This window comes from Enhydra lutris, unplaced genomic scaffold (assembly GCF_002288905.1).
Source record: "Enhydra lutris kenyoni isolate GAN:26980312 unplaced genomic scaffold, ASM228890v2 scaffoldscaffold18, whole genome shotgun sequence".
NCBI lineage: Eukaryota > Metazoa > Chordata > Mammalia > Carnivora > Mustelidae > Enhydra > Enhydra lutris.
This window is the reverse complement of record NW_019154102.1, coordinates 16,247,416-16,273,276: the sequence shown is the minus strand read 5'-3', so window position 1 is coordinate 16,273,276 and position 25,861 is coordinate 16,247,416. Positions and strand designations below refer to the sequence as shown.

Below are 25,861 nucleotides of genomic sequence, written 5' to 3'. Positions count from 1 at the left end.
TAGGCTGGATGAGAACAGAATGGTATATTCAGCATTCACTTGCTGTAACCTTGGCCAAGTTTGTTTCCCTAGGGTTGTCTTTCTTTTAGTTTTTTTTTTTTTTTTTTTTTTTTTTTTTTTTTTTTTTTTAAATACAGGTCTATCAAATACTAGCAAATATAAATGGGTTTAACACCTTAGGGCTATCCTGTAATAGTAGAAAGGCATGTACCAATTTATAGCCACATCAAAGAGAAGGTGAAATAGATCAATTTAAGAACAGAGGCCATTATACATTTTTAAAGCATTTGTAGGTTTTTAAGAATATTTTACGCATGTAATTATTTGCTCTGGAGGTGTTTTGTCCTTTTTAAATCTCACAGTGGAACCAAGATTAACATGGAGGTGGCAGAGTCAAAACACATCACTGAATTCTGATCATGTCCTTGCTCCATGCCCTTGCTCATTGGTTAACTGTACCACAGCAGCAGGCACTTGAAATACTGCATTTTACGTAGTTTACTTTTGTAGTTAATCTTTAAATATTAGAATCTAATAGCAACTTTTCCCAGTGACGATAAAGTCAGATTTTAAAGCAGAAAAGTCACATTTAATAACAGGACTTTAAATTCATATGGAAGTAGATGAGATGGTGGTAGGATTACATACATGGCATCAAAACTAAAGTCCTAAACTTTTAAAGAAGGTAATTTTGTATTAAATGTTTTGTTCTAAGGTGATGTCTGCTCATGAGAATAACTGTTCCAAAGTCACCTTCTTTAGGTTCAAGATGACTTGTTCATTTTTCTTTATAAACATGAGATCTTCCTTAAGAACGAACCCTCCTCAAATGAGAATGTGGAAGGAGTTTGAAAAAAAGAATCCTTTTCTGAAGTCTTAAATGTTGCTTTAGAAAGCTACAGAACTGATGGTTGATTATATATTTTTTCTTATCAAGGTACATGTCACTCCCAAGCAATGAAGAATTTCCCTTTTTTCCTTCACTACCTACAGCCTTAGTTTCTGTAGTTAATCAGACTGCATGACCCTATCTATGCCCTTCTCCCTGATCTTATACTACTCTTCTAAGGCAGAGTTAGGAATACACGGTGGCTTCCTTCTAGAGGTCCCCTTAAGGTGTGGATGATCAGGCCACAGTCCTGCAGAAGCTCAAGGACAGTTCCCTAAGTCCCTGACACATTTTCCTTTACCATATTAGTTAGGCAGGCAGATGGAGCCCTACTGAACCCCAAAGATAACCCAAGATGTCCTAATAGCCAAAAATAATTCGTTCAGAACTATTAATTTGGAGATTTAAAGTCTCTTGTAAAATCTTCAAGAGGGATTTATAAACCTAAATTTTATAAAAAAACTCCAAGTTCTTGGCCAATGATTCATTTTTTTCAGTCTCTTGGGTCTTCTGGTATACCGGAGAATACCAAGTATTTGGTACCTTCTCTCTTGTGTGAACCTTCTTCAAAGGCTCTCAGCAGGTGGACTATTTTAGGAGCTCTGGTCTTTTTAAATGGATTGGGGCGGGCCAGGGCAGTGAAAGACCTGTAAGCTTTACCAGCCTTATTTGATCAAAAACTGCAAAACCACATGCTTTTATAGAGAAGCACCAAAAGGAAAACCTCAGTTTGGAAGGATTCATTTTAAATAAAGAAGAGTAACTCAACAGCCCTTCTACTTCAGGGACGAGAAAGGCATTTTAAAGCTAGTACATTACAGTTAAGTTTCCCCCTTGATTTCAGTGTTAAATGGCTCTTACAAGGGCTTCCTGAAAGTTTCCCACCAGCCAGATTTTAGTCGACAGGTTACATATCTGCTTGAGATGCCTGAAAGAGAAAGAGAAACTTTTTTTTTTTTTTTTTTAACAGGCAGAATGCTGCAGAGGAAGAAATGACAATAATCACTGTATTCATTTTAGAACTAAAATGACTCTTGCTCAAATTTCTGAGGCAAGTACAGGGACTCCCTTGTCTTGACATACTTTGATTTTATCCTTTATGTTCTCTTGGCTACAGTGAACCTAGAAAGTCTGAGTTAAGTACCACATTTTTTGGCTGTGGGAGAGGAAGTTTCAGAAAAAGTGTGGTCCAGTTGTGGAATCATATAGAATGTTAGGCAGTGGCAATCCCACACTGGGCACCAACCCCTCTTCCCTTTCATTCCCTGTTCAACTTTCCCAAAGATCTAAGGAAAGATGTACTGTTAAGTCTCTAAGGCAGGTTACACCCCGCCTATCCCCCTAGCTCTTTTTGGGCGTTTGCAGGGATCACTGTTGGGAAGGGAGGGAGGGGGACCTATCAGTGATAGTCTCTGTGGGCACTTGGTGCTGTCCAGTCGCTTGAAGATTGAGCACCAAAGGAGCTGGGCAGGAAGAGCCTACAGAACAGGCAGCCTGACAGTGGCCCTATGCTGGAGAAGCTTACATATCCAGACAAAGTTTAGGGATAGAGGAGTTTTGCAACTGTTGTCTTGAAGGGGTGGAGGGACTGCCACAAAAGTGCAAGCATGGGGCACCCTAGTCCTCAAGCAGGCAGCAAGGGTGAAAGGAAGTCATGGAAGGTACCAGTGAGCCAGCTCACCACAGGAAGACACCCAAACCTTCTTCCTGGCAATGATAGCATCTTTTTCAGTGTCAGGGTCCCCTCCTAGCATCTCATTTACTTCAATAACTCGGTTCAGCAAGCTTCTAAGAAACAGCCAACTGTTAGATGAGCTCTGTACCCTAATTGGTCACTGGGGTCCGAGGACAGATTTTCTTCTCTTGAGCTGCCTACTTACCAGGCTCATCCCCTTTACATCAGTGCTCTTGGGTGCCACTGGCGTGTTGTCAGAAATGAGGGTGCAGCCAGCTAGCATGTCCAGAGAAGCTAAGATAGCATCATACAGGCGATCTGCGTGGCTCTCCAGCTCACTGGGCTGCTTCGAGATCCTCCCGAGGACATCCTTTAACACTAACAAATGAGGTTCAAAGCAATTAGGCCAAAAAACCCTCCCCAAACAAAAACACAACATGTAATTACATTTTCTAAAGAATCACAGAAGGCTACAGCATTTTACTCAGAATAGGAACCGGGCCATAGTTTCAGGATGCCTACGCTTTCTAACAGTGACTCCAGGGACTGCTGCTGCACTGGAGGATCTATGTTAACTTCTGACTGGAGCGGAGAAGAGTTTTCACTGGCTCTGCTCTGGATTTACATAATTCACAAACAGGCACATAAGCATGGTTCTCTGGTGACTGGTGTTATCTGGCTTTTAGAGTTAAGACACAAGGCACACCCAGATCCTATGAGGCAAACTTACATAAAACAAGATGCCAAGATCAGGACACTGGGTCCTGCTATCAGGTCCTAACAGCTTCTGTTGGCTGGGGAACTGGTACTTAACATGTATACAGCTAGCCTGGTAACGTATTCAGGAACGCTTGTGAACCCTTTTTCGTGGGTCCTCAAGGAAGAGACTTCAAAAGAAAATGATCTGAAAGCAGGCTGACAAGAGGTTAGTGAAGCCAAGATTTCCTCCAACAGGCCAAGTGTTCATCTGAGGAAGGGATGGACTAGGTTCAGAGTGCATCACACACAGCAGGCTTGCTTTTCTCTGAAAAACCTTATTTCCTTTGTTAAACACAAAGGCCGCCTTAGCTTCCTGAGCCTTTATCAGCTATGTTAACACTCCCTCCAGTTTCCTGCTACAGCTGCAACATCTGCCAGCAGCGGAAGGGAAAGGGGAAGCTGCCTATCTGCAGAGGATGCAGCCCGAGGAGGAACCAGGGCATGCGGCGGTGAAATCAGCCTCTACGGAGGCCAGAGCAGTGCGGTGTCCTGCAGGCGGAGCCCAGGTGTGCAGGTGGCCTGAGGGCAGCAGCTGTTCTCCACTCCAGTCACCAGATCTTTTTCCTTAGTGTGGAATTCAGAGACCCTTTATTTTTGTTCTGAACTTTTATTTTAGGATGTTAGAATATTTGGTTGGGGCCAAGTAAAAGGAAAGCTGGGAGTGACAATGCAATCTTTCCCAGCCAGGCTTTTGTGTTTTAATTCAATACAGACATACCAGAGGCCTGGTTCAGCTTCACGCCATCCAGCTGAATGTGGAGTTTGCGTACGAGAAAGGACTAGCAACACGTGCACCGAAGCAGCCGGGCCGGCATAAGGCAAAAAAGCCTCTGGGAGGAGGCGGAGGCAGAAACATTTTGGAGGGGGAATGAATTTGGTTCTTGTCCCTGTGGTTCTGCTCGTAGCTGGGGAAGAAAACTGGCTGTGAAGTTGGGTAGGGGATGTGTGAACTCAGGCTCTACCCATACTGGTATGTACCCTGGAGAGAGTCAAACATGCGTACATCTAGCTGGAGCAACTCTATGAAGGTCAAGGGGAACATGTGGTCTTCACGCAACGCCCAATTTTCTGGTTAGTCTGAGCAGAAGATGGGAGGGGCAATGTGTCCATCTCAAAGAGCCTGGGTACATATCTGAAAATCACAGGAACCCCAAATGCCTCTTATTTTGAGACAAGGGAAAGGGGGATGTTCTTTTTCCAGATTAAACACTGAGAAGTATTGTTGGGTTGGTTTTTGAATGAAGGTCAAAGAACCTATAGCTTTTAAGAGGCCTATTGTTATAAGCAGCCTCTGGGCATAGTTTCCTACTATGGAGCTCTCTCCCTTCCTGCTCAGGCCCCCACACCTCCAGACACGGCACAGCAGCAGGGCAGTCAGCATCAAGGGGGCTTGAGGCAGGCTGTCCCCGCTTGTGTGTCCCAAGGCAGGTTCACAACTCTGAGATGAGTAATAACGCCATCCATCTCAGGCTGACTAAACAGGAGGAAAACCCTGATAGGTCAATTGCTGCAGCGCAGTGTCCGAGCACGGCGTTCCGAACAAGTAGCACAGGAGCCTGAAGGACTGTTTCTGCCCCAATAAAACCCAAAAACCCTAGTGCAGGAACCAAAACAAAGAACTCCCACAATTCACACTGGATAACTGCCCTGCTGAAAAGTCCTTCAGTGGCTCCCCGTCCCACTGAAACCCCTCTGCCTGTTCTCAGTTCTCAACCCTGGTCATCCATCTTCCCAGGGGATATCTGGTAACATCTGGAGGGAGGTAGAGCTGTCCCTACTGGAAAGGAGGTGGAGGTACCACTGACATCTAATGTGGAGGCCAGGGATGTTGCTAAACTTCCTGCACTGTGTAGGGCCGCCCTCCTCACACGGCTTGATAATGGCCCCAAATGCGGATACTGCCCAGGCTGAGAAACTGCTCTAGGCCACCTCGCCCCCACGCGCCCATCTGGTCGGGTCAGCACCAGCTCACCGCCTCCCAAGCCCAAGGGTCTGGCCCAGCTTTGCTTCTGTGGTTTGTTTCCAGCAGAAGCCCCACCTCACTCCAAACTGAGGCAGAATATAAAGGGGATCTTTTAGCTCTTTTTAGTCTTACAGGAAATCAGGGGCTGCTTTTGGCAATCTTATCAGTTCTTTGCTTTAGCCTAGCATTCTCTGAGCTCATCCTCCATGTCCCCTCTGTCCATAGCAAGGGCAACACTGATCGTAAATCCTTGCACCCTGCATGCTTAGGTGTACTCTCAAAGTCTGATTTTACATTTTCCTAAATTGGTAAGCCACCCCGCAAAATGAACTTGAGTCTGTCCCCTCTCATCAGCGCACTTCTTCCCTCAGCCCATTCCCTTAGAATGGACTGCTCTCAAATACAGAAACGGATACTTCCTCAGAGCAGAATGCCAGAGAGCAGATAACCAGAGAGGGGTTCAGCCTGTGCTGGGAAAGGAGGGGAACCCCTGAAGGCCCCCTACTGTGAACATCCTATTAAAGAACCAAGGATGACTGGATGAAAACCAGCATTCCCATGCAGGTCAGTATCAGGAGAAGGTAAAAAAGAGTGTCCTCCTCGCAGGCTCAACTCCGCTTACCTTTAGGTGACCGGCTTGCTGGGCTGCAGGGACAGTGATGAGGTGAGGACTGGCGGGCAGCCATCAGCATCTAAGGCAGTGGGTGCCAGGGGGGTGGGGGGAGGGTGGTGCTCTTGCACTGCTGGATCCTTACCAGTGACCCTGTGGCCCCTGGACCTGCTGCTGAGAGGGAGTGAGTGCCGGCTCGATTCAAAACTTCAAGCATCTCACCTGGGGTGTTATCCAACAGGCACTGAAGAAGAATCTCCCCCTTCTGTAAGACACTCTCCGTCAGGGACTGGTGTTCATCTATATCTTTCTTGAATTGCTTAAAGCATATCAGAAAAGAAAGAAGTTTTGTTACTATTGTTTGATAAAACTTACTCAAAATGATCCTTTGTGGAGTAGTAGCTCAGTTCCCCTCTAACCTGAAGACAAACCCACCCAATCATCACAATTCCCCAAATAAGCGGTGCATTAGTTTAACTTCACCTACTATGAGCCCAAAGGAAATACTCCATCCTTTTTTCCATTTACAGTCGGACAAAATAAGAGTTTTCTTCTCCCCGACAGAGTCTGGTTCATGATCAGCTTGGGAGTCCAGGTTTCTTTCTGTCGTATCTCACGGAGTTTTCTTTAAACTCACGAGGCTACAGGAGTCTCAAAACACTTCTATTCTAACGAACCTAGTAAGACCCACAAGAGAGGGACCCCCACCCACTTCTTCCCTCAGTGTCCTACTCTGTGCGGACCTTGGGCCTCGGGAAAGCATCAGGGAAGCTATGAGTCTCCTAAATAGCTGATTTGTTTTCCCCTTGTGTGTACCAAGCCTTGTAATTGTTTTTGACGTTCCTCTAGCGGCTAAGATGTGTAAAGTCAAATCCATGACGACCTTTAGTATGGGGTACAGAACTTGGTGGTTCACATTCTGGAATTAGAATCTTAATCTTGGGGCGCTTGGGTGGCTCAGTGGGTTAAAGCCTCTGCCTTCGGCTCAGGTCATGATCCCAGGGTCCTGGGATTGAGCCCCGCATCAGGCTCTTTGCTCAACAGGGAGCCTGCTTCCTCCCCTCTCACTCTGCCTGCCTCTCTGCCTACTTGTGATCTGTCAAATAAATAAATAAAATCTTTAAAAAAAATCTTAATCTTAGATTTAACTATATTCCTATCTTTAGTTTTCCTTTGCCCTAATACCTGTACTTATTATTTTATTCTTTAGTATTTTCTGTAGTTTATATGCTGCCATAAACCCACTGTGTTTATGGGACACAGACAAAGTACATGAGATGGAGTCAGAGTTGACAATATGTGAACACAGAGACATGCCTATATGAGCTATCATCTCAGCAGGGGTCAAGTTAGCTCTCCCACACACATGCGGCATGTACCAATCTGTGTGGGGAAGGGGCTGACAGCAGTCCCACTTTGTGACACAGCTGTGTGGGTGACACACAAGAGGGTTAGTCTTACTGACTTGTGAGGATAACGCCCAGCTCAGATCTCAGTTCTACCCACAAAGCAAGAAAGCTGCTCTGGCTAGCCTGCACGATGATGGGGAGAAGGACAGAGTGAGGGATAAAATGGAGGGACTGGACTTGTTCTACTTGGCACCTGCCTTGATGAGGATGAAGCTCAGACACTGGGCCCACACTCCTGGGCAACTTCCAGGCAGTTTCCTCTCTCCCCACAGCAGTACTATCCCTGAGCCCCGAAGGAGTGGGCCCTGCTCAGCTCTGCACACACACTCGGAAGCTACACATGGAGGACCCTGTCCCACTCAACCTTCTCTTTCCTCAAGCTCTGGGCAGGGAACTCAGGGCAACCTCTCCACACAGCAGTAAACAGCACTCCCACTGAAGTACAACAGCTGGCCCATTCAGGGAAGGCCCTGCCCTTACATTTTAGTTGGTGCCACGTTGGAGGACAAAGGCTCTCTTGCCAGGGTGTGGGGGGGATGCTGGGGTGTGCTGCTCTGCTAAGGTGTCTCTAAAGGCAATTGATTAGGTGACAGAAATCCAAAGAACTGTCTCAGAAAACCCTTTCTAGACTAGCCTCACGGGCTCAGACCCCACACACTACCTGTGCTCCTTCAAAAGAGGTTAGAAATGCTTGGCCAACCAAACATGCTAGAGGTCTGTGGGTAGTTCAGTCAAGGTTAATGTTATACTTAGGGTAATTGTACAATTTATCACACATCTCAGAACACTTCTGAAAATGAAGGGGGACCTATTGACAATTATTCCAGAAGAGCAGGCACACACTATCACACCAAACACCTACTCTAAAGTCAAATTAACCAGAACTCATAATTAAAGATTTTAAAAATAACAAAACCTTCATGAAAAAGAGGCAAAAAAAAAAAACCCACAAAAAAACCAAAAAACCCAAACCCAAACACCCCCCAACCCAAAACCAAATACACTGAGAAGCAGGTTCCAATTAGGGTGGTCCAACAGAACTTTCCATGATGACGGAAATGTACTATCTGCACCATTCAGTACGGTAGCCACTAGACAAATATGATGCCCGGACACTTAGAATGTAGCTAGTATAACTGGAAAATAGGAATCTTTAATTGTACTTAATTTAAATAGCCATATGTGACTAGTGACTCGTAGTAGTGCAGTTCTACATTTAACCCCGAGACATCTGCAAAATTACATGGCAAATTCCCTTAAGTAGATCTGAGTGAGGATCAATATATTTTCTCCAAACTCTGCTTGGCCTGGGAAATAGCTCCTACATTTTAGTTTCTCAGCAGTAAAAATCTGAAAAGGGCCTCTGATTAGGTTTCAGGTAAAACAGTTAATTGCACCATCACATACCGGGTATCAGTTATTTGAGCTTTTACTTTGTAATCAAGTACTTAGCCACCACTCTGGTGAGTGAACAGCAGAAGCCAGGACCACATATTACCCGGTAAAGCTGCAGAGAAGACTTGAGACCTGTAAGATTGGACTTGGATGGAATCAAGTGGTCGGTAACATCTGCCACGTTATACAGCCAGCGGATCAGCTCTTCCAGCTGACAGCAGAATGTCTGTGTAGACAAAAGAACACAAGTCTGGTATTACTGACCAAACTGCGGTTTGTGTGTTCAAGCCAGGGGATTCTGGGAGACAGACTGTGTACCCTTCCTGAGCGTTCCCTCCCTTGAGGAGTCAGTCTCTTCCCTCCTTCCCTGCCTGTCCCCACCCCATGACTCCAGACCTCCGTGAAGGCATTATGGTTTCGGTCTCCCCTCAGCCTTTGTGACACCAAAAATGACAGGCTGAGAAGCCTGCCCTGCACGAGGGGAGCACAGGATCCAGCCCAGAGCAGGTACACCTGCCATGCGAACCGATTCTTGGGTGAGCACCACTGCTAACTTTCTGTCCCTGAGGAAAACGAAATAAATGACTATAATCGTGACAAACTGGAACCCATGGCAGGAAACAAGTGAATCAAAACTCTGTGTCCCTGTTGTGCATTTGCCTCAAAGACTGCGTTCAGTATTTTACCACAGAAGAGGCACATGCTAACATCTGTCCTTCCTCCTTCCCAGGACAAACAGAATCATACATGGACATCACGGGGGCTGATTCAAGCCCTCAAGTGCTAGGAAATGTCTGCTGTGCTGGCTCTGGGTCTCGCCACCCGGCCTACTACTGCGCGTGTGCAGTGTCCTGAGGTCACGCGTGGACTGTGTGTGTGCGGAGAGCCACGTTCCCGAACATCCTTGTGTCAGGGACTATACAAAGCCCTCGGCATGAATTATTTCGTGTGAGCCACACATCATCCCAAAGAGACAAGGCCCCACACTTCACAAATGAGCAAACTCAAAAGACTGAGCCAAAATTCCAAATATGGCAGTGCCATGATTCAAATTCAGATCTGCCTGATGCTGGCGACCCCATTCCACAGACTGTGAATTCTACCTCCAGACAGCCCCCAGTCTACGAGAGGTCTGGTGACCAAGATGGCCAGGACACAGTGCCTCCATGACTTCAACTCAGCGGCTCCACCACTTTATCAAACTGAAGCTCTCAGAAGACCTACAGAAAGAAAACCATTTACCTTTGTTCAGTTCAGTATTTCCTAAGGGCACGTGAGCATGGACCGTTTCTTGTGCAGAATACCTCTCAATCCTCAGGGTCAAGAGCCCCAGAAGCAGCCTGGAGTGGTGGTTAAGTCAGGCTCCCGCCTCGGGTGGGCAGCTTACCTAACCCCTCACTGCCTTTTCTCCACATGTGAAATGACCACAGCAGTCCTTACTGGGCCCAGTTGTGAGAATCCAGTAAGAGAAGGCACAGCACGGTGCCCGGCCCATAAGAAGTGCCCCAGGTTTCTACATTTGGTTCCATGCACTGGCAGAACACACACCTCTAGGCAAAGCCCTTTGAATGTTGTTTACCTTCACACACTGCACGAGCGATTCTTTTCCCTGCTCTCCCTTCCCGAGAGGCTGCCCTGTAGCATCTGGGTCCAAGCACGCGCGCTGGTCCCACGCAGCTGGCAAGGAAGAGCGTGCTCTCAGCAGTCCGGAGACCCCCAGCGCCTGGCTGCTCCCCAGACGGCCGTCCCCTGCAGGGCCCCTTGCCTGGACGAAGGAGTGCAGCAAACAGTGGTTCTGGCCCTCGGGGCCCCTGGGCCCTCTGAAGACAGTCCCCGAAGGAAGCTGGCTTTGGCTCGAGTCTGATGGGAGGGAAGCTGGCCCATCACTGTCTGACGCGTCCAGGGAGGTCTGCCCTTTGGCAGCCCCGGTGGGCAGGGTCACCAAGGTGGGAATGGAACCTAGATGTGAAACCAAACTAGAAACCTGCGTCAGCCGAGTGGGCAGGGCAAGATACTCGTCATCACTTTCTACCTCCTCTTCTGATTTCCATCTGGACTCTGGGCAGGCAGGGTGCCAGACACCATGGCTGGCCCCCTTCTCTCTCTCCATCCTGGGCAAGGGCCACCCTCTGTCCCATGTCATCAGCTGGGGAGATCCCACCTCAAGGTGCCTGCCCACGGGGAGCCAGTCCTTCACACCCCTCAGGGCTGGCTCTCTGCTCTCCCAAGGAGCGTCCCTACGGCCTGGGGCTCTGGGGGTAGATGCGAGTTGGTTACAAGATGCCAGTCCCAGGCTGCCCTGCTTCTGGGGTACTCCAGAGGGCGACCGCATAAGGCTTGGCTCTCTGGGCCTAGAGAATGGCAGGAAAGCCTCTGCTGATGGGCAATTCTGGGAGCCATTAGTGGGGGACTTCAGGGTACTTGCTGGGGAACCAGAAAAGCTATCCAGGTCTACACCTGAGTCCTGCAGGACAGGGTCAGCCAGCGTGTGGCTGTCAAGGTGCTTTGGGAGCTGAGGGTTGGGCCTAAGCGGATATGTATAGTCCAGCAGATCTTCATACTCTTTATTCGGGTTCCAGAGCGGGGAGTGGCGGTCGGGGGAAGGAGGCAGGGAGTCTGGCAGCACACAGGCCCAGTACTCCGCCTGGAAGGAGAGGCGCCTCCTGCCCAGCCCAGGAGCATCAACCCCGGAAGACGCGGGCTGTGGTGACCACTGGAGTCCCGGCCCCACCACAGAGGGGGCCAGCGGGGGGACGACCAGCTGCAGGGAGGAGGAGACCTTGGCAATGGAACAACCTGGAGGCTCTGCCTTCTCTCGGTGACCCTGGAGACTGCTACCCAGGGAGGAGGCAGAGACGCTGCAGCTAGAGAACTGAGGAGCAGGGGCAGCTTGGCTCGCCAGCGGCCTCCACCTTGGTGGGAAAGGGAAACCTGAGTAGTGGGGCTGCTGGCTGAGGTCTAGCGCTCGCGGTGACTCAACCGGGGATGAGTCATTTTCGCTATCGGCATCATGTCCTGAGCAAAGGCCTGTAGCTCTGGGAACACTGAGAGCCTGAGGTAGATCCTCTGAGGCAGAAAGCCTGGTCTCCTCCATCTGCAATGAGAAGAGGGGAAAAAAAAAAGCACTCAGGTGAAAATAAGCAAACCAAGTGTCTTTCTCAGAGGAGAGCTGTAGAATTTTCCTTGGGGACCCAGATGATATTCAGGAGAGCTCTCGCAAGCAGAGTCTGCCATCTGATGCGAGAACTGGACAACATGTGGCAAGTGGCCAGCATGGAAGCTCCACGTGCTCCGGGAAGCCAACCGTGGTCCCCAAACCACTCCTACCCTCCAGTCTTCATGCAAGCAGACAGCAGGCACAGCTCGCGTGGCTGTCATGCTGGGGCACACCACCTAACCGTGGAGAAGCGTGTCCTGGGCAGCAGAAACCCCTGCCCTGAGATACATCCACACCCAACAGGCACGGGACCCACCAGCCCCACCTGCTCAGCTCATGCCTCTTATAAATGAACACAGTGAGTCCCTCATCTCAGCCTCTTCAGCTCTGAGTTTCCAGTCTGTTTGATGAAGAACTTGCCCCCGAGGAAGGAAGGACAACCCAATGGTTAGGGGCGTGGGCTTTGGAACCAGACAGACTTATGCCAACCCAACTGCCACCTCCCGGACGGAGGACTCTGGGCTTCCCTTCCCTGGTCTGTCAAATGGTGATAGTAATAGTACCCCTTCCTACTGGAAGAGATTATGCTGAGTGAAATAAGTTAAGCAGAGAGAGTCAAGTATCATATGGTTTCACTTATTTGTGGAGCATAACAAATAACATGGAGGACGAGGGGAGATAGAGAGGAGAAGGGAGTTGAGGGAAATTGGAAGGGGAGGTGAACCATGAGAGACTATGGACTCTGAAAAACAATCTGAGGGTTCTGAAGGGGCAGGGGGGGAGTTGGGGGAGCCAGGTGGTAGGTATTAGGGAGGGCACGTATTGCATGGAACACTGGGTGTGGTACAAAAACAATGAATTCTGTTATGCTGAAAAATTTTTAAAAAAAGGGAAAAAAAAAAGTACCCCTTCCTCAGGACACGAGGATTAAAGGAACTCAGGTGTGAGAAGCACAGGGTAAGAGCTCAATGAACAACAGGTACCACAAATAATAAGTCCATTTGTAGTAAGTTCATGAAACAGCTACTTCCAGGTTTGCTTATTTGCTTCCTGCCTCACCAAATCTCTGACTCACAGGTGCCCTGGGCTTCCCACCACCCCCGCTCCCAGGCAGATGGGCCCAGCTGCTGTTTCCTCCCAGACAGTCATGATCAGCCCATCGTCACGGGACAGAACCACACAGGGCAGCCTGCAGCAGCCAAGGCCACAGGGACACTGAAGAGACCAAAGCCAGTCCTGTGGGAGGCCTTGGCAAGCAGAACTAACAGGATGTCAGAGCTGGGAAGGATATTCATGACCTGGGAAGTATCACTCAGGTCACCTTCCCAATTATACTGAGGGCCTGAAATATCTGGTGATATGCCTGAAGTCACAGAGCCAAGCAGGACTGCTTGCTCCCTGTGACTTGACTAGGCAAGGCTTCCCTGCAGTCAGCAAGGCCCAAGAAATTCTTCTTACCCAGGGACAGGGCCACCTACTACGGGGGCTCCAGGGCGGCTCCAGGGCTCTGCCAGGTTCCCTGGGTCCCAAAAGGATACAGTCTCAGAGCCTCAAGGAGCCCACAGCCCTGGACCCTCCCTCCCCAAGTCTCTTCAGGTCCCCCCACCCCCCCACCCCCCGCCGAAGAGTTCAGATCACGAAGGCAGAAATAGGACCCGGCTCCCTCTGGCCCAGCCCTCTGGGCACTAGGTCCCAGCCAGAGAATCCCCAGTCTTCAGAAGGTCACCAGTCACACTCTTGAGGAACAGGACATGTGTGGACAGAGTCCTCCACTGGCTCCAAGGCCCAACTCTCCAAGTGAGCCTATTAAATAGAAATCATCACACCCAGACACCCCCCCTCCGCCCGCCGATTTCCCATCTTGTACAGGGGCTGGGAAAGCAGGTAAGATGGTAAGAAAATGCTAGAACATAATCCCAAAGGACCACATTAGTTAAACTTACAGTCCCACTTGCCTTATTACCTACCTGGCTTCCCACAGAGTGCAAAAGGTCTCTAGTCCCCACTCCAGCAGGAGGAGGCAGGCGACCAAGAGCAAGCTGAGCTCTACCAGCCACTGGCTCCCTACTGCTGGCGTTGGCCTGTGGCTGGCAGGATGCAGAGGGGCTAGGGTCAGCCCCATCAGAGCAGGCAGGGGCAGACTGCCCCTCTGTTCCCCATACAGGGGAGGCAGGCCCTGCCTCAGCTTCCAGGCACAGTGGTGGCTCCTGCTCCCTGCTCACGAGCCCCACGATGTCCACCTCCTGCTCCCTGCAGCTCCACTGCCCATAAGACGGGGTCTTTGTGTCCACGGATGCTTCCACCTCTGCCTTTTCTTCTCCCAAGGCCATTGAGATGTCCCTAGGTCAGGGTTCCCCTGAAGCCTTCAGCTCTCTACAGAATGGGAAAGGAAAAGAAAAAGATATATTCTCTGCATCTGTGTCCAGGAAACCTTGCTTTTTTTTTTTTTTTTTAAAGATTTTATTTATTTATTTGTCAGAGAGCGAGAGGGAGAGAGAGCAAGCACAGGCAGACAGAATGGCAGGCAGAGGCAGAGGAAGAAGCAGGCTCCCTGATGAGCAAGGAGCCCGATGTGGGACTCGATCCCAGGACGCTGGGATCATGACCTGAGCCGAAGGCAGCTGCTTAACCAACTGAGCCACCCAGGCGTCCCGGAAACCTTTCTTTTTAATGATTAAGACAGACATCTGCAATGAAGGAAACCACCAAAAGAAAGAAAAGGTAACCTACTGAATGGGAGAAGATACCTGCAAATCATGTATCCAATAAGGGTTTACTATCCAAATATATAAAGAACTCATATAACTCAACACCAAAAAAAAAATCTGATTTTTAAAAATGGGTACAGGGCCTGAACAGACGTTTTTCCAAAAAAGACACACAGATGGGCCAAGAGACACATGAAAAGATGTTCCACATCACTCATCATTAGGGAAATGCAAATCAAAACCACAATGAGAGCTCACCTCACATCTGTCGGAATGGCCAAAATCAAAAAGACAAGACATGGGAAGTGTTGGCGGCAAGGTGAAGAAAAGGGAGCCCCAGAGAGTGCCGGTAAATTCCCGAAACCGGAGCAGCCGCCATGGTACACGGTACGGAGGCTCCTCAAACAGGCGAACTGGCGGTGCCGTGTGCTCCGGCTCGCCTGCTCGTGGACCGTCCCGGGGGGAAAAGGGAAACGGTAATCTGAACAGATCTATGCCACCCTGCTCACCGCAGCACTACTGACCACAGCCAAGATACGGAAACAGCTGAAGAATATGGAAACAAAGAATGAAATCTGGCCATTTCTGACAATACGGATGGATTGAGAGGGTATTAGGCTAAATGAAGTAAGTCAGAGAAAGACAAATACCATATGTTTTCATTTACACGTGGAGTCTAAAAATCAAAACACAGAACAACAAAAAGAAACAGACTCAGAACAAACTTAGTGGTTGCCGGAGGGGGACGGGTGGGGAATGGGTGAAGTGGGTGACTGGGATTAAGAGGTACAAACTTCCAGTTAGAAAGTCAGTCACAGGGATGTATAAAGTAAACAAGCACAGGGGCGCCTGGGTGGCTCAGTGGGTTAAGCCTCTGCCTTCAGCCCAGGTCATGATCTCAGGGTCCTGGGTTCGAGCCCCGCATCGGGCTCTGCTCGGCGGGGAGCCTGCTTCCTCCTCTCTCTCTGCCTGCGTCTCTGCCTGCTTGTGATCTCTCTCTCTCTCTCTCCCCGTCAAATAAATAAATAAAATCTTTAAAAAAAAAAAGTAAACAAGCACAGTATGGGGAATATGATCTATTATACTGGAATAACACTGTACGCTGACAGATAGGGACTATACTTAGCACTTACAGTAGTTAGCATTTTGTGACACGTATAACTGTGGAACCACTGTGTCGTACTTATGAAACCAACATGTCAAAAAAAAAAAGGACTTTTTTTTTTGGTCAAGAAAATAAAGAATAAATAGTGTTTATTTATTATTATTTATTTATTATATATTATTTATTATTTATTATTATTATTTATTATATTTATTATATCCTCCTTCCTCAGAGGAGAACACAGGTCTGGCTTTTCCCTGGCCCTGGAGTTTTCTGAAGGGGACAGACGAGCAGACCATTACGTCCTCTGCTTTTACAAGGCCAGCACCGCCCCAGCAGCAGGTGCCCAGGCAGGTGAATGCAGGTCCCAATCAGAACCAAGGCTTACACCCCTCCTTTAGTCTGGGCCCCAGTGGATATGGGGCCTGGCTGGGGCCCTCCCTGTGCCAGGCCAGCCACAGTTCCTTTGCTGCAATGCTCCTGTCGGCAGGCTGCTCTGGCCTGGTTCTGGCCGCTCTGCTCCAGGGAACAGCAGGTCAGGGCTCCGGCCGTGGCTGTGCCCGGGGTGTTCCCGCAGTGCCCACTGTGCCCAGCGGAGGGGGAAGGATCCTCTCAAAACACAGAAACCCCACCTCGGGCTGTGAGGCAGGTGGCCAGCTCTCATTCCGAGGATGGCCAGCGACCAGAGAGAAGGCAAGCAGCAACTCTTCTCCCGCTAGCTTGGGGAATAATGAACTGGCACCTGAGGGAAGGTGGGGAAATGCAGGTGGGTAACAAGGACAATGGCCACATAGCATGTATGCATGTGACAGTGAGAGAGAGAGAGCCCACGCCAACGAGCACGCATGCACATGCACGCGTGGGCAAGCAAGCAAGGGAGACCAGGGTGAGCACTTGGTGGGGGAAGAAGGAACAATGTGGGAACTGGACCTGAAAATAACAACCGTTCCTTTAAGAGTTGCAAGGATAACAGAGACCCCCTTCCCTGAGCCTAAGGGTACAGGCAACAAGTCCAGGCTGGGAGCACTGGTGGCTGGGGCTGGTGGGAGGGGAACAGCTCCCGGAGGATTTGCAAGGGACACAACGGAAGCATAAGTGCCTGGGATTTCAGAGGCCACCCGGAATGCACTGGGCCAACCTCAAAGCTAGAACCTGGACAAAAATAGTCCTGCTTCCGAGGAGACCAGAGGATGGAGGGATAGCAAGAGGAAGTGCTGGGAACAATGGGGAAGCTGAGAAAGTGGGGTTGGCCATGGAAAGGGCTCAGCTCGCACACTGGGAAACTTGGTGGGCACAGCTGCCCCTTGAGAGCGCTCTGTCTGCCTGGGCACATAAGGCTCCAGGTCCAATAAGAGGCGACCCCAGACGAGCACACACACTTCACACGACTCTCTTACTTCTCACAACCACCGAGTGGGGCAGAAGAACAATGTTTTTGGACAGGTAACAGGTAGTTGTAATATAAAATGCGCCACAGAAGTCTCCCTCTGCCCTTGTCTCCATCCCTCACTAAAACCAGCTACCGCACATCGGGCGATCTGACAGTGGCCCACACCCAGTGAACACTGAGTGGCAGCAAAGGTCATCAGCATCGTGGGGGGGGTGGGGGGCACCGAATCAGTGCCAACAAGTCACCTTGCAAGCCAAAAAGGAATCCAACAGAGGGAGAAAAAACAGCCAATGTTTCAGAGAACAAAGGCAGAATATTTACTATCAGATATTCCCATAAAAACAGGTGAAGAGTCTCAGTAATTTGTGTGTATGTCTCACCTCTTGATGCATTTGCAAACAAATACAAAAATCTTTCATTCTTCTCCCTCTTTACATGAAAGCAGCGCACTGTTTTCAGAATGTTTTCTTTCCTTTTTTAAAAAAACAATTATCTCAGAGACCTTTCCTCAGCAATACACAGAGAGAGTTTCCTTTCTTTCAAATCACTGCCCAGCACTGTATTCCGCTGGAAGGCTGCCTTTTGGTTTATTTCACAGGTCCCTTATGGGGGGATGCTGTGGTTACTCCCCATCTTTCCTCACTACAAGCAAGGCAGCCAGGAACCACCACCGACCAGGCAGAAGCAGGCAGAGCACACAGCACCGGCATCCAGAAGCTCAGCGTCTGAGGGGTGCACCTGCATGTCCTTCGCCTGTGTCGCCAAGTGGCCTCTAAGGGTGGCAGCGATTTACAACCCCCCCCAGCAGTCTGCGAGCTGGTTTTCCCAAGGGAGGCAGGTCCCTCATCTACCTTCAGAGGGGGAAACCAAGGCTGAGAGAGATTCAAATCCTGGACGCTGTTGACTCCAGAACCCAAGCTCTTTCTGAAGCATCAAGGGAACAAGTTACAGAGCAGATCCGCACGCGGAGAAGAGGGAAGAGACAGGACAGACAGATGAGTGACCAAGGCCTGCTGAAACAGGTTTCCATGGAGCTACAGCCTCACCTTGTGGCTGTTTAAAAAGCTACACACAAAAACGTGTGTAAGCTGAGCCCGAGAGCTGGAAGAGTGTAACCTGCAGACCCCAATTTCGACTTCTTGCTCCATTCCTAGAAACTCTCTCAATGGCTACAGTCGGGCCATGATGGGTGGCTAACTCCCCTTCTACCGGCTTTCCCCATCCACTAACGGGTGTGGTCTTGTGACCTAGCAGGAAGATGATGCTGGGACAAGAAAAGGGTGCAAACAAATGATCACTTTGTTTTGATGATGTAATTTTTATGTCTTGTCTGGACTCATTCAAAAAAGAAGGTACCCATTTATCCTGGGGGGTGGGGAGTGGTGAGCTAGAATTATAAGCTTATTCAGGACACATCTCTAGGTAATTTTCAAGTGTGCATACAAACTGGAACTAGGTTAACACTGTCCCCAGAGGCCCTTCAGCAACAGGTTAAGATGGTATGAAATGATGATTTTCATGAAAACAGTGCTTTGGAAAAGGCAGGTTTATCTTCTCAGTGTGGATAAACAGTCTCTTCATAATCTTACTTGTTAATCTGCCTGACCAATCATGCCCCTCCAACTACACAAGTTATGGGAAGACAGACACATGTGAAGGAAGAGAATGAAAAGAAGTCCACGAGGGTAGTTCCAAGTTGTATATAAGATGCTACAGAGCACGAAGGATAGAAAAAAGCAGGGAAAACTCCTTGAAGTAGTGACTGCTGAAGGCAAAAAAGCATTTTTAAAACTTCACTCTTGATGAAGTGGCCTAGCAAATGCACAAGTCTTAGATTTCTGAGGTTCAATCCTGTGTGCCCTTGCCAGGCAGGCATCGGCATGAAGGTCCAGCCCTCATTTCCATAGGTTCTAGATCTTACACATTATCCCTTCTAACCTTCTGAGGTGAGGCTGGAGCTGCGGATTCTGCTTTGAATGAGAAGCAACTTATTCCTCTTCCAATGGACGGCTCCTGATGATGAAAAGGACTTGTGGTGTTGGACTGCCTCCCAGGCCAATAGCTTTACAGAAGCTATAATTCTGTGTGGGGCCTTCCTGCTCAGAGATCACAGATCTCACAGTGTTCCTACAGGCTAGCGGCTCTGGGATGAGCAGAGGCCGCCTCTGTAACAGGGAAGTACCTCAAGGTTGAAGTGAGGGCCTGAAGGTCTCGGAGCGCAGAAAACGAACAGTAAATTCCACCCTCCATCTGGAAAATGTCTATACACACCAGAACTGCTCTGTCCTTGGCCAAACCAAGACACAAGGCACATAAGCTTCAGGATATTCTAGCAGCCACCTGGACTTTGCTATTAAAATTCTCTATCAGTCTCCCGCAGAGGCCATATGACCTACCAGATACATATAATCAGGAGTGAGGTAGGGTTGGCATCCGCTTGCCCTACAGTAAAAATATGCTCCCACGTCACCTATGTGGCAACGCTGACTCTGCAGGCTGGACACCTGACCCTTCGTGGTATTAGCTGCCCCCGCCTGGTGCAGCCCTGTCACAGCTGCCGGCACTTCCTCCACTCACTCCTATCCAGGAGGGGGAAAAAAGGGCTGCTTTAGGAGAGAGAGGATATTCCTCTAACTAAACCATTCAGATGGGCGCACCTGGGTGGTTCAGTGGGTTAAGCCTCTGCCTTCAGCTCAGGTCATGATCTCAGGGTCCTGGGATGGAGTCCCGCGTCGGCTCTCTGCTCAGCAGGGAGCCTGCTTCCCCCTCTCTGCCTGCCTCTCTGCCTGCTTGTGATCTCTCTCTCTCTCTGTCAAATAAATAAGTAAATACATCTTTTAAAAATAAATAAATAAACAATAAACAATAAACTGTTCGGATAGAGGAATGAATGACCAACCAGAGAGCGATCCTCCTCTAATCAAACTGAGCATTATCTCCAGGATCTGTTAAATCACCACCTCCATACAAAATAATCTGATTTATACCAACTTTGTCAGGGAAGCTGTGCTGGGGCAAGGCCCATTTCTGTCCCCAAGCACACAGCCAGCCACCTAGACCAGCTACACAGGGCAGGTGTCACTTCACAGAGCAAGCCCTACCACTGCAGAGGCCAAAAGCTTCAGACTCCCCGGGTTCTCAGAGGAGGCCACAGGTATGGGTGGTGAATGCCATTCACACATAGTGGCGGGATCTGACCAGAGAAGCAGACAAAGAGGCTCTTAGTACTGCTCTTTCTCTAAAAACATGAAACTGCCCACAAGGAAAAGGGGAGGGGGCGGGGTAGGACCCAACATTGTCAGGTTGCTGGAAAGCTTTGGTGGGGAACGATATTTGTGGGAAAGAACTTAAGGCAGAAGCCAATCCAGGCGTGGGAGGCAGCGTGATAGGGGGTAAATACATATGCAGGGGAAGCTAACAAAAGGGACAGTCACAAGAGGCCAAGGCCTGCCTCAGAGCTGAGTGGGTGCCAGGAATACTGCGGCTGGAAGTTTGAGACTGGGAGGTCAATAGCCAAGAGCAACTGCCATTCTACCTGCTCCCTCCCTGGCTATTGAAGCCCCCAAGTCCCTTAGTCTTCCACATTGACCCTGTCTTTTCCTGTGGGGCAGGTCACCCTGGGTGCTGTGTCCACCTTTTTATGTGAAGGTCAAAGCCAAGTAAAAGGAATAAGCCAAGTAAAAAGGAAGGTCAAAGCCAAGTGAAAAGGATGAAAAGGTTCAAAGCTGCAGAGGGTAGACATGTTTCCCATGGCTTGGTACCGGGCTGATGCCATCCTCAGAAAGCTCCGGCACCAGCAGCCCCTTTCCTTCCCCTCAGGCTACTCCCATATGTTTTACTTAGAGTCAGAAGGAATCCTCCAGCACCTGGCAAGGAGCCACTGGCTCCCTCTAAATCAATATGGTGGGAAGGCTGTGGCCAGGCTGCTTCTCTTGCTTTCTCACTCACTCACTCACTCACTCACAGGCTGGCTGGCAACTGACTGGGACCACCAGACAGCCTCACAGGAAGGCGAGTCTTCTAACTCATCACGCAGGTCTATGAAAGGCCTTTAAAGAGATGCCACTGCCATATCTACAAGGAGTTTGGCTGAGCTTCCGGCCCCCTGTCCACTCAACCACGAGCTCTCTGGTCTCCGTAGCAGATTGTCCCCATCCAACAAAACTCAAACCATGAGGATGCTCAGGACTCGACGTGTTAATAACCATACCATCTGTTCCCACAAAAGAGCAAGGCAGAAAAACAGCTTTCCTGTAACAAAAATCTCTCCTATTGTCTGAGCAAGCTGGTCCCGGAACCATGGTTGCTGTTCCACAAGCCACTGCTTGTACTACAGTACTGAGTGTTTTCCATGAGGCAGTCAGGTTACATGTACGAAGACCGCTAAGAATCTTACTGATAAAAATGCTGCTCACTGTACCAAAGGATCCTCTTTTGGAGAAGGCACCAGAGAATTCTCTGGTCTCCATAACAAAAACAAGTGTTTCACTGAATAGCCAGTTTGTTTTTACTTGAAAGGTACTGGCGAAACTGGTAAAATTTTCCTCTTTGCTTTGACTAGTAGGAAACTCAGCAACAAATCTGCAATCCTATCCAAGCAAAAAGCTTACGATAGAAAGGCACTCACCTTTTATACTAATCTTACCCTTGACTTCATCTTACTTTTCTTTCAACCTATCTGCTTCAATTACTTCTATTAAAAACCTTGTTATATGGAAAGTATCTTGGAACGATTTCACGAATAGTTTTTTGGAACAAAATATAAGATTGTTAAAAATAGAATAACATAATAAATAAAAAAAGATCATAAATTCAAGACTATCTCAAAACCATAAGAAAACAAAACCTGTTTTTAGCAGTACTTCTAAAAACCAAATGCAGGGGTGCCTGGGTGGCTCAGTCAGTAAGTGTTCTGCCTTTGGCTCAGGCCATGATCCCAGGGTCTAGGGTAAAGCTCCATGTCAGGCTCTCTGCTCAGTGGGGTGCCTGCTTGTCCCCCTTCCCTCTGCTCCTCCTGCTTGTGCTTTCTCTCTCTCAAATAAATAAATAAAATCTTTAAAAAAAAAAAAGTAAAAACCAAATGCAGATACTTATGTTAGCATGTTTCTACTCAAAGTGTGGTCTGAGAGCAGCAACATGGGCATCACCTCAGAGCCCGCTGGGAATGTAGATTCTCCGGCCCTACCAGAGCCTTGGAATCAGAATTTATATTTGAGCAAGATTTCCAAGGGACTGGTAATGTTTCAGAAGCACCAGGTTAGTCAGTAAGCCTGTTTTGGCATACTGGAAAGAACAACTACAGTGGCTTTACAACCATTCACTGTCTTTTTTTTTTTTTTTTTTAGATTTTATCTTTAAAAAGTAATCCCTACAGCCAATGTGGGACTTAAACTTACAACCCCAAGATCAAGAGTTGCACGCTCTATAGATTGAGCCAACGGCACACTCCACTGAGTGCCTATCCTATGCCAGGCACACTTGAGAAGGAAATTTATGGTCCTTGCCCTTAAAGTCTTTGCAACAGGACATCAGAGAAAGTTCACACCCTGTAGCAGGTTTTTAATAGCTAATTATAGTATGTCAGATCTGGAAAGGAGACCCCAGAAAGAACCGTATTCCCTAGAAAGGATTCAGGATTCATCATGGCTACATTAAAAACAGAATCAGAGACCAGAATTCTTGTGATAGTTACAAGTGAAAAGGAGAAGGTATTTGTTTTGGAGACTCCAAATGATTTAAGAGAAACTGATGTGTCAAGGGGACCTACAGCTGGAAGGAAATATACAACTTAGCCTGCATCCTGCCCCCAGAAAGTGGTACGGGAAAACCTGGAAGTGAGGCAACATCCCCTATAGGTTCTATCTGCCACCTCTAGGTCAAGCCAACAGGTCTAAAGCCAATGAGAAGACTTCTTCCACTTTACACAATGTCTGTGAATAACTTCAAAGACAGGAGACAGTTTCTTCATGAGAACACAGTTAAGTTATAAGGAGAAAAGCCACTCCAAGTCCATCTCCACAACCTCCGCCTTTCTGGCTGAACCAATGATCCTGAAGATTTCTTTTTTTTTTTTTTTTTAAAGATTTTATTTATTTTTTTGACAGAGAGAAATCACAAGTAGGCAGAGAGGCAAGCAGAGAGAGAGAGGAGGAAGCAGGCTCCCTGCAGAGCAGAGAGCCCGACGCGGGGCTTGATCCCAGGACCCTGGGATCATGACCTGAGCCGAAGGCAGAGGCTTAACCCACTGAGCCACCCAGGCGCCCCCCTGAAGATTTCTTATTAGCCACATCAGGCCCCATCTGTTCCTCTGCTCTTACAGGACCATTCTGAGTATCAGACCACACTAACAGTGTATCAACTACTACTATAATACTTGGCCAAATTATTATCTGGCACTCAATTTATAGTAGGTGGTGAGACTCTAAATGAATAACAGATAATCAATGGAATATGTTCACTGTGGGGGAGTCAGAAGAGGCTTAAGGACTTTGTAAAATCAAGCAACAGATAAGGACTAACAGGCAGAGAGACCCTGAAGGGTCAAGTATACACAGATACTTAACATGAGTAAATCTATTTAAGTATCTGTTTATTTTTATCCTAATAACTGCTAACAGCTCCTGAACATTTTCTTTGAGCCACGAACTATCTAAGCACTTTATATCAATATCTTATTTAATCCTCAGAACCCGTGGACTAGGTACTACTGTAACTCCCATTTTACAGATGAGGAAACTGAGGCACAGAGAAGTTAAATAACTTACCCAGAGTTAGTAACATGACAGATAAAGCCTGATTTAACTTAAAAGCCGAAGTAATCTGTAAAAATAATTGGCCCAACAAATTAAAAGGAATGAGGGGTGCCTGGGTGGCTCAGTGGGTTAAGCCTCTGCCTTCAGCTCAGGTCATGGTCTCGGGGTCCTGGGATGGAGCCTGGCATGAGCCCGGCATCAGCACTGGGCTCTCTGCTCAGCAGGGAGCCTGTTTCCCCCCCCCATCTCTCTGCCTGCCTCTCTGCTTACTTGTGATCTCTCGCTCTCTCTGTCAAATAAATAAATAAATAAATCTTTTTAAAAAATTAAAGAATGAAAATTTTTGTTTTGTTAAGTTTTGGCTACACTGCTGGCTTTTTTGTTTTGTTTTGGCTTTAGTCACCAAGTGTCTTCTATGTTGCAAGCACTGTGCTAGGAGCTGGGGAAACTACAATGTGATGTTTAAAGCAGAGGCAGTAGAAACTAACCTAAAGGAAGACGTGATTAATTAGCTGTGGGGTGGGGGAGAGCTTTAAAAGTTTTTCAGGAGAGGTGAAACTGAGTTCTTTACTCTTTTCAGTACTGAGTAGCCTAGAATTGGTCCAGGGGACGTACAAACGAGGATTAAATGGTGACCTCAACTTCTTTTAACCAAACCCTAGGCAAAATGACCTATAGATTTTGTCATGCATCTTAGCAACATCCTTCCCACCCTAGATCTAGGAGCTGTTAGGGTATTTATGAATACTACCAATCTTCGCGCAGGCCCCATTCCCCACTGAATTCTCAGTGAGGTTCAATCTGCTGTGGCACTGGCAGGTTTCCGCTCATTTTTATTACAAACAATACACGGTGCCCAACCAAATAATTACAAAGGACCAGAGCATGTGCCCCTAGGCTGCTAAGAACAGTTCCGGTGAAGATGGAAAGGGTGGCCCTTCCAGACAAAAAAGCAAAACACTGTACTTTTTCCCCCTCGGCAGCTGCTGCATTCACGGCACCAAGAGAGCATCATTCGTCTCCATCTTCCCCGTGGGAATGACCCTGAGCTGGCGAGAGAGGGTCTCCGCGTTAGCACCGACCGCAAGCAGCGCCAGTGCCTGACTCCAGGGGCCACTTGGCCCCCGGCGAGAGCGCAGGGTAAACAGCACACGCCCGAGGACAGGCCGCGAGGGAAAGTGAGTTCGTCCACGGCCGGGGCCGACCAGCAGCACAGCTGCTCAGGCAGGAGGATACGTGGACACGCGCGCCCCCCTCGGCCCGGCCTCCCCGCGCTCAGGCTCTTCCAACCCTGGCCTCTCGCTTCCGCGCCCGGCACTCGTCGTTCCGCCTGCAAAATGGAGGCGAAGGCACGAGGCCCCCCTGCCCCCCCAGGAGCCCTTTGTGCCCTTCTCGGCAGGGGACGTGGGGCCCGGCGACGCGCCCTGTTTGTAGACCCGGAGAGGCTGCTAGGCAGGGGGAACGGGCCGTGCGGGCGGGGATTGCAAAGCCTCGACTTTGAGGCTACCTACCTCGCCTCAAGCCCTCTGAAGGCCTCGACCAGGCCTGCGGCGACAGCACACCGACACTGCGGCCCCGACACGGGGGTCCCAGGTGAAGACCGCGGTCCTCACGCCCGAGCCCGCTACGCCGGGGGCGGGACCGAGCGCCGGCCACGGGACCGAGCGCCGGCCACGCCCCTAGGGCACGCCCTCCTCCGCGCGGAGGCGTCCTTTGGCGCTGCGCGGCCAGTCCCAGCCCTAAGACGGGAGGCTCGGCCAATATACGACCGGTGCCCCCAAAGAGCCCACCCCTCGTGCCGTTCTGGCCTATAGGAGGCCGGATCTTCTTCGTCCGTCAGTCCTCGCCTTCCGCGCTCGCGGATCACGTTTGTCTGTTTCGGGAAAGCGGGTCCTGCGAGGGCGCTCTCTTCTAGCGCGTAGGTCGCGCGCTGAGTCATGCATTCGTTCATTCATTTTGCGCAGGGCACGCGGTAGCGTTCGAGGAGCGCCGACACGCGGGAGGCGGTTCCACGGTCTTTGCGTATTCTCGTCCGCATTCGCATCTAAA

General features: G+C 49.1%; 1 protein-coding gene across 1 annotated transcript; it reads right to left on the bottom strand.

Annotated features, from left to right (window-relative positions):
• Window positions 1–89: 89 nt before the first annotated feature.
• LOC111148162 (centrosomal protein 68) lies at window positions 90–25,359 on the bottom strand. Its single transcript, XM_022504605.1, has 7 exons — window positions 25,324–25,359; window positions 13,825–14,230; window positions 10,280–11,794; window positions 8,804–8,926; window positions 6,119–6,215; window positions 2,770–2,942; window positions 90–1,817 (listed from the first exon to the last, which is right to left on the bottom strand). Exons 2-7 carry the CDS (start codon window positions 14,185–14,187, stop codon window positions 1,797–1,799), a joined length of 2,292 nt encoding a protein of 763 aa, XP_022360313.1. The 5' UTR covers window positions 14,188–14,230; window positions 25,324–25,359; the 3' UTR covers window positions 90–1,796.
• Window positions 25,360–25,861: the final 502 nt, after the last annotated feature.

Excerpts from the sequence above, each read along its gene's own strand:
- LOC111148162 (XM_022504605.1), bottom strand. The coding sequence starts at position 14,187 with ATGGCCTTGGGAGAAGAAAAGGCAGAGGTGGAAGCATCCGTGGACACA. Across the intron at positions 8,927-10,279 it reads CGCTCGTGCAGTGTGTGAAG|ACATTCTGCTGTCAGCTGGA; the intron begins GTAAACAACATT and ends TTGTCTACACAG. Across the intron at positions 2,943-6,118 it reads CCTGTTGGATAACACCCCAG|TGTTAAAGGATGTCCTCGGG; the intron begins GTGAGATGCTTG and ends CTCATTTGTTAG.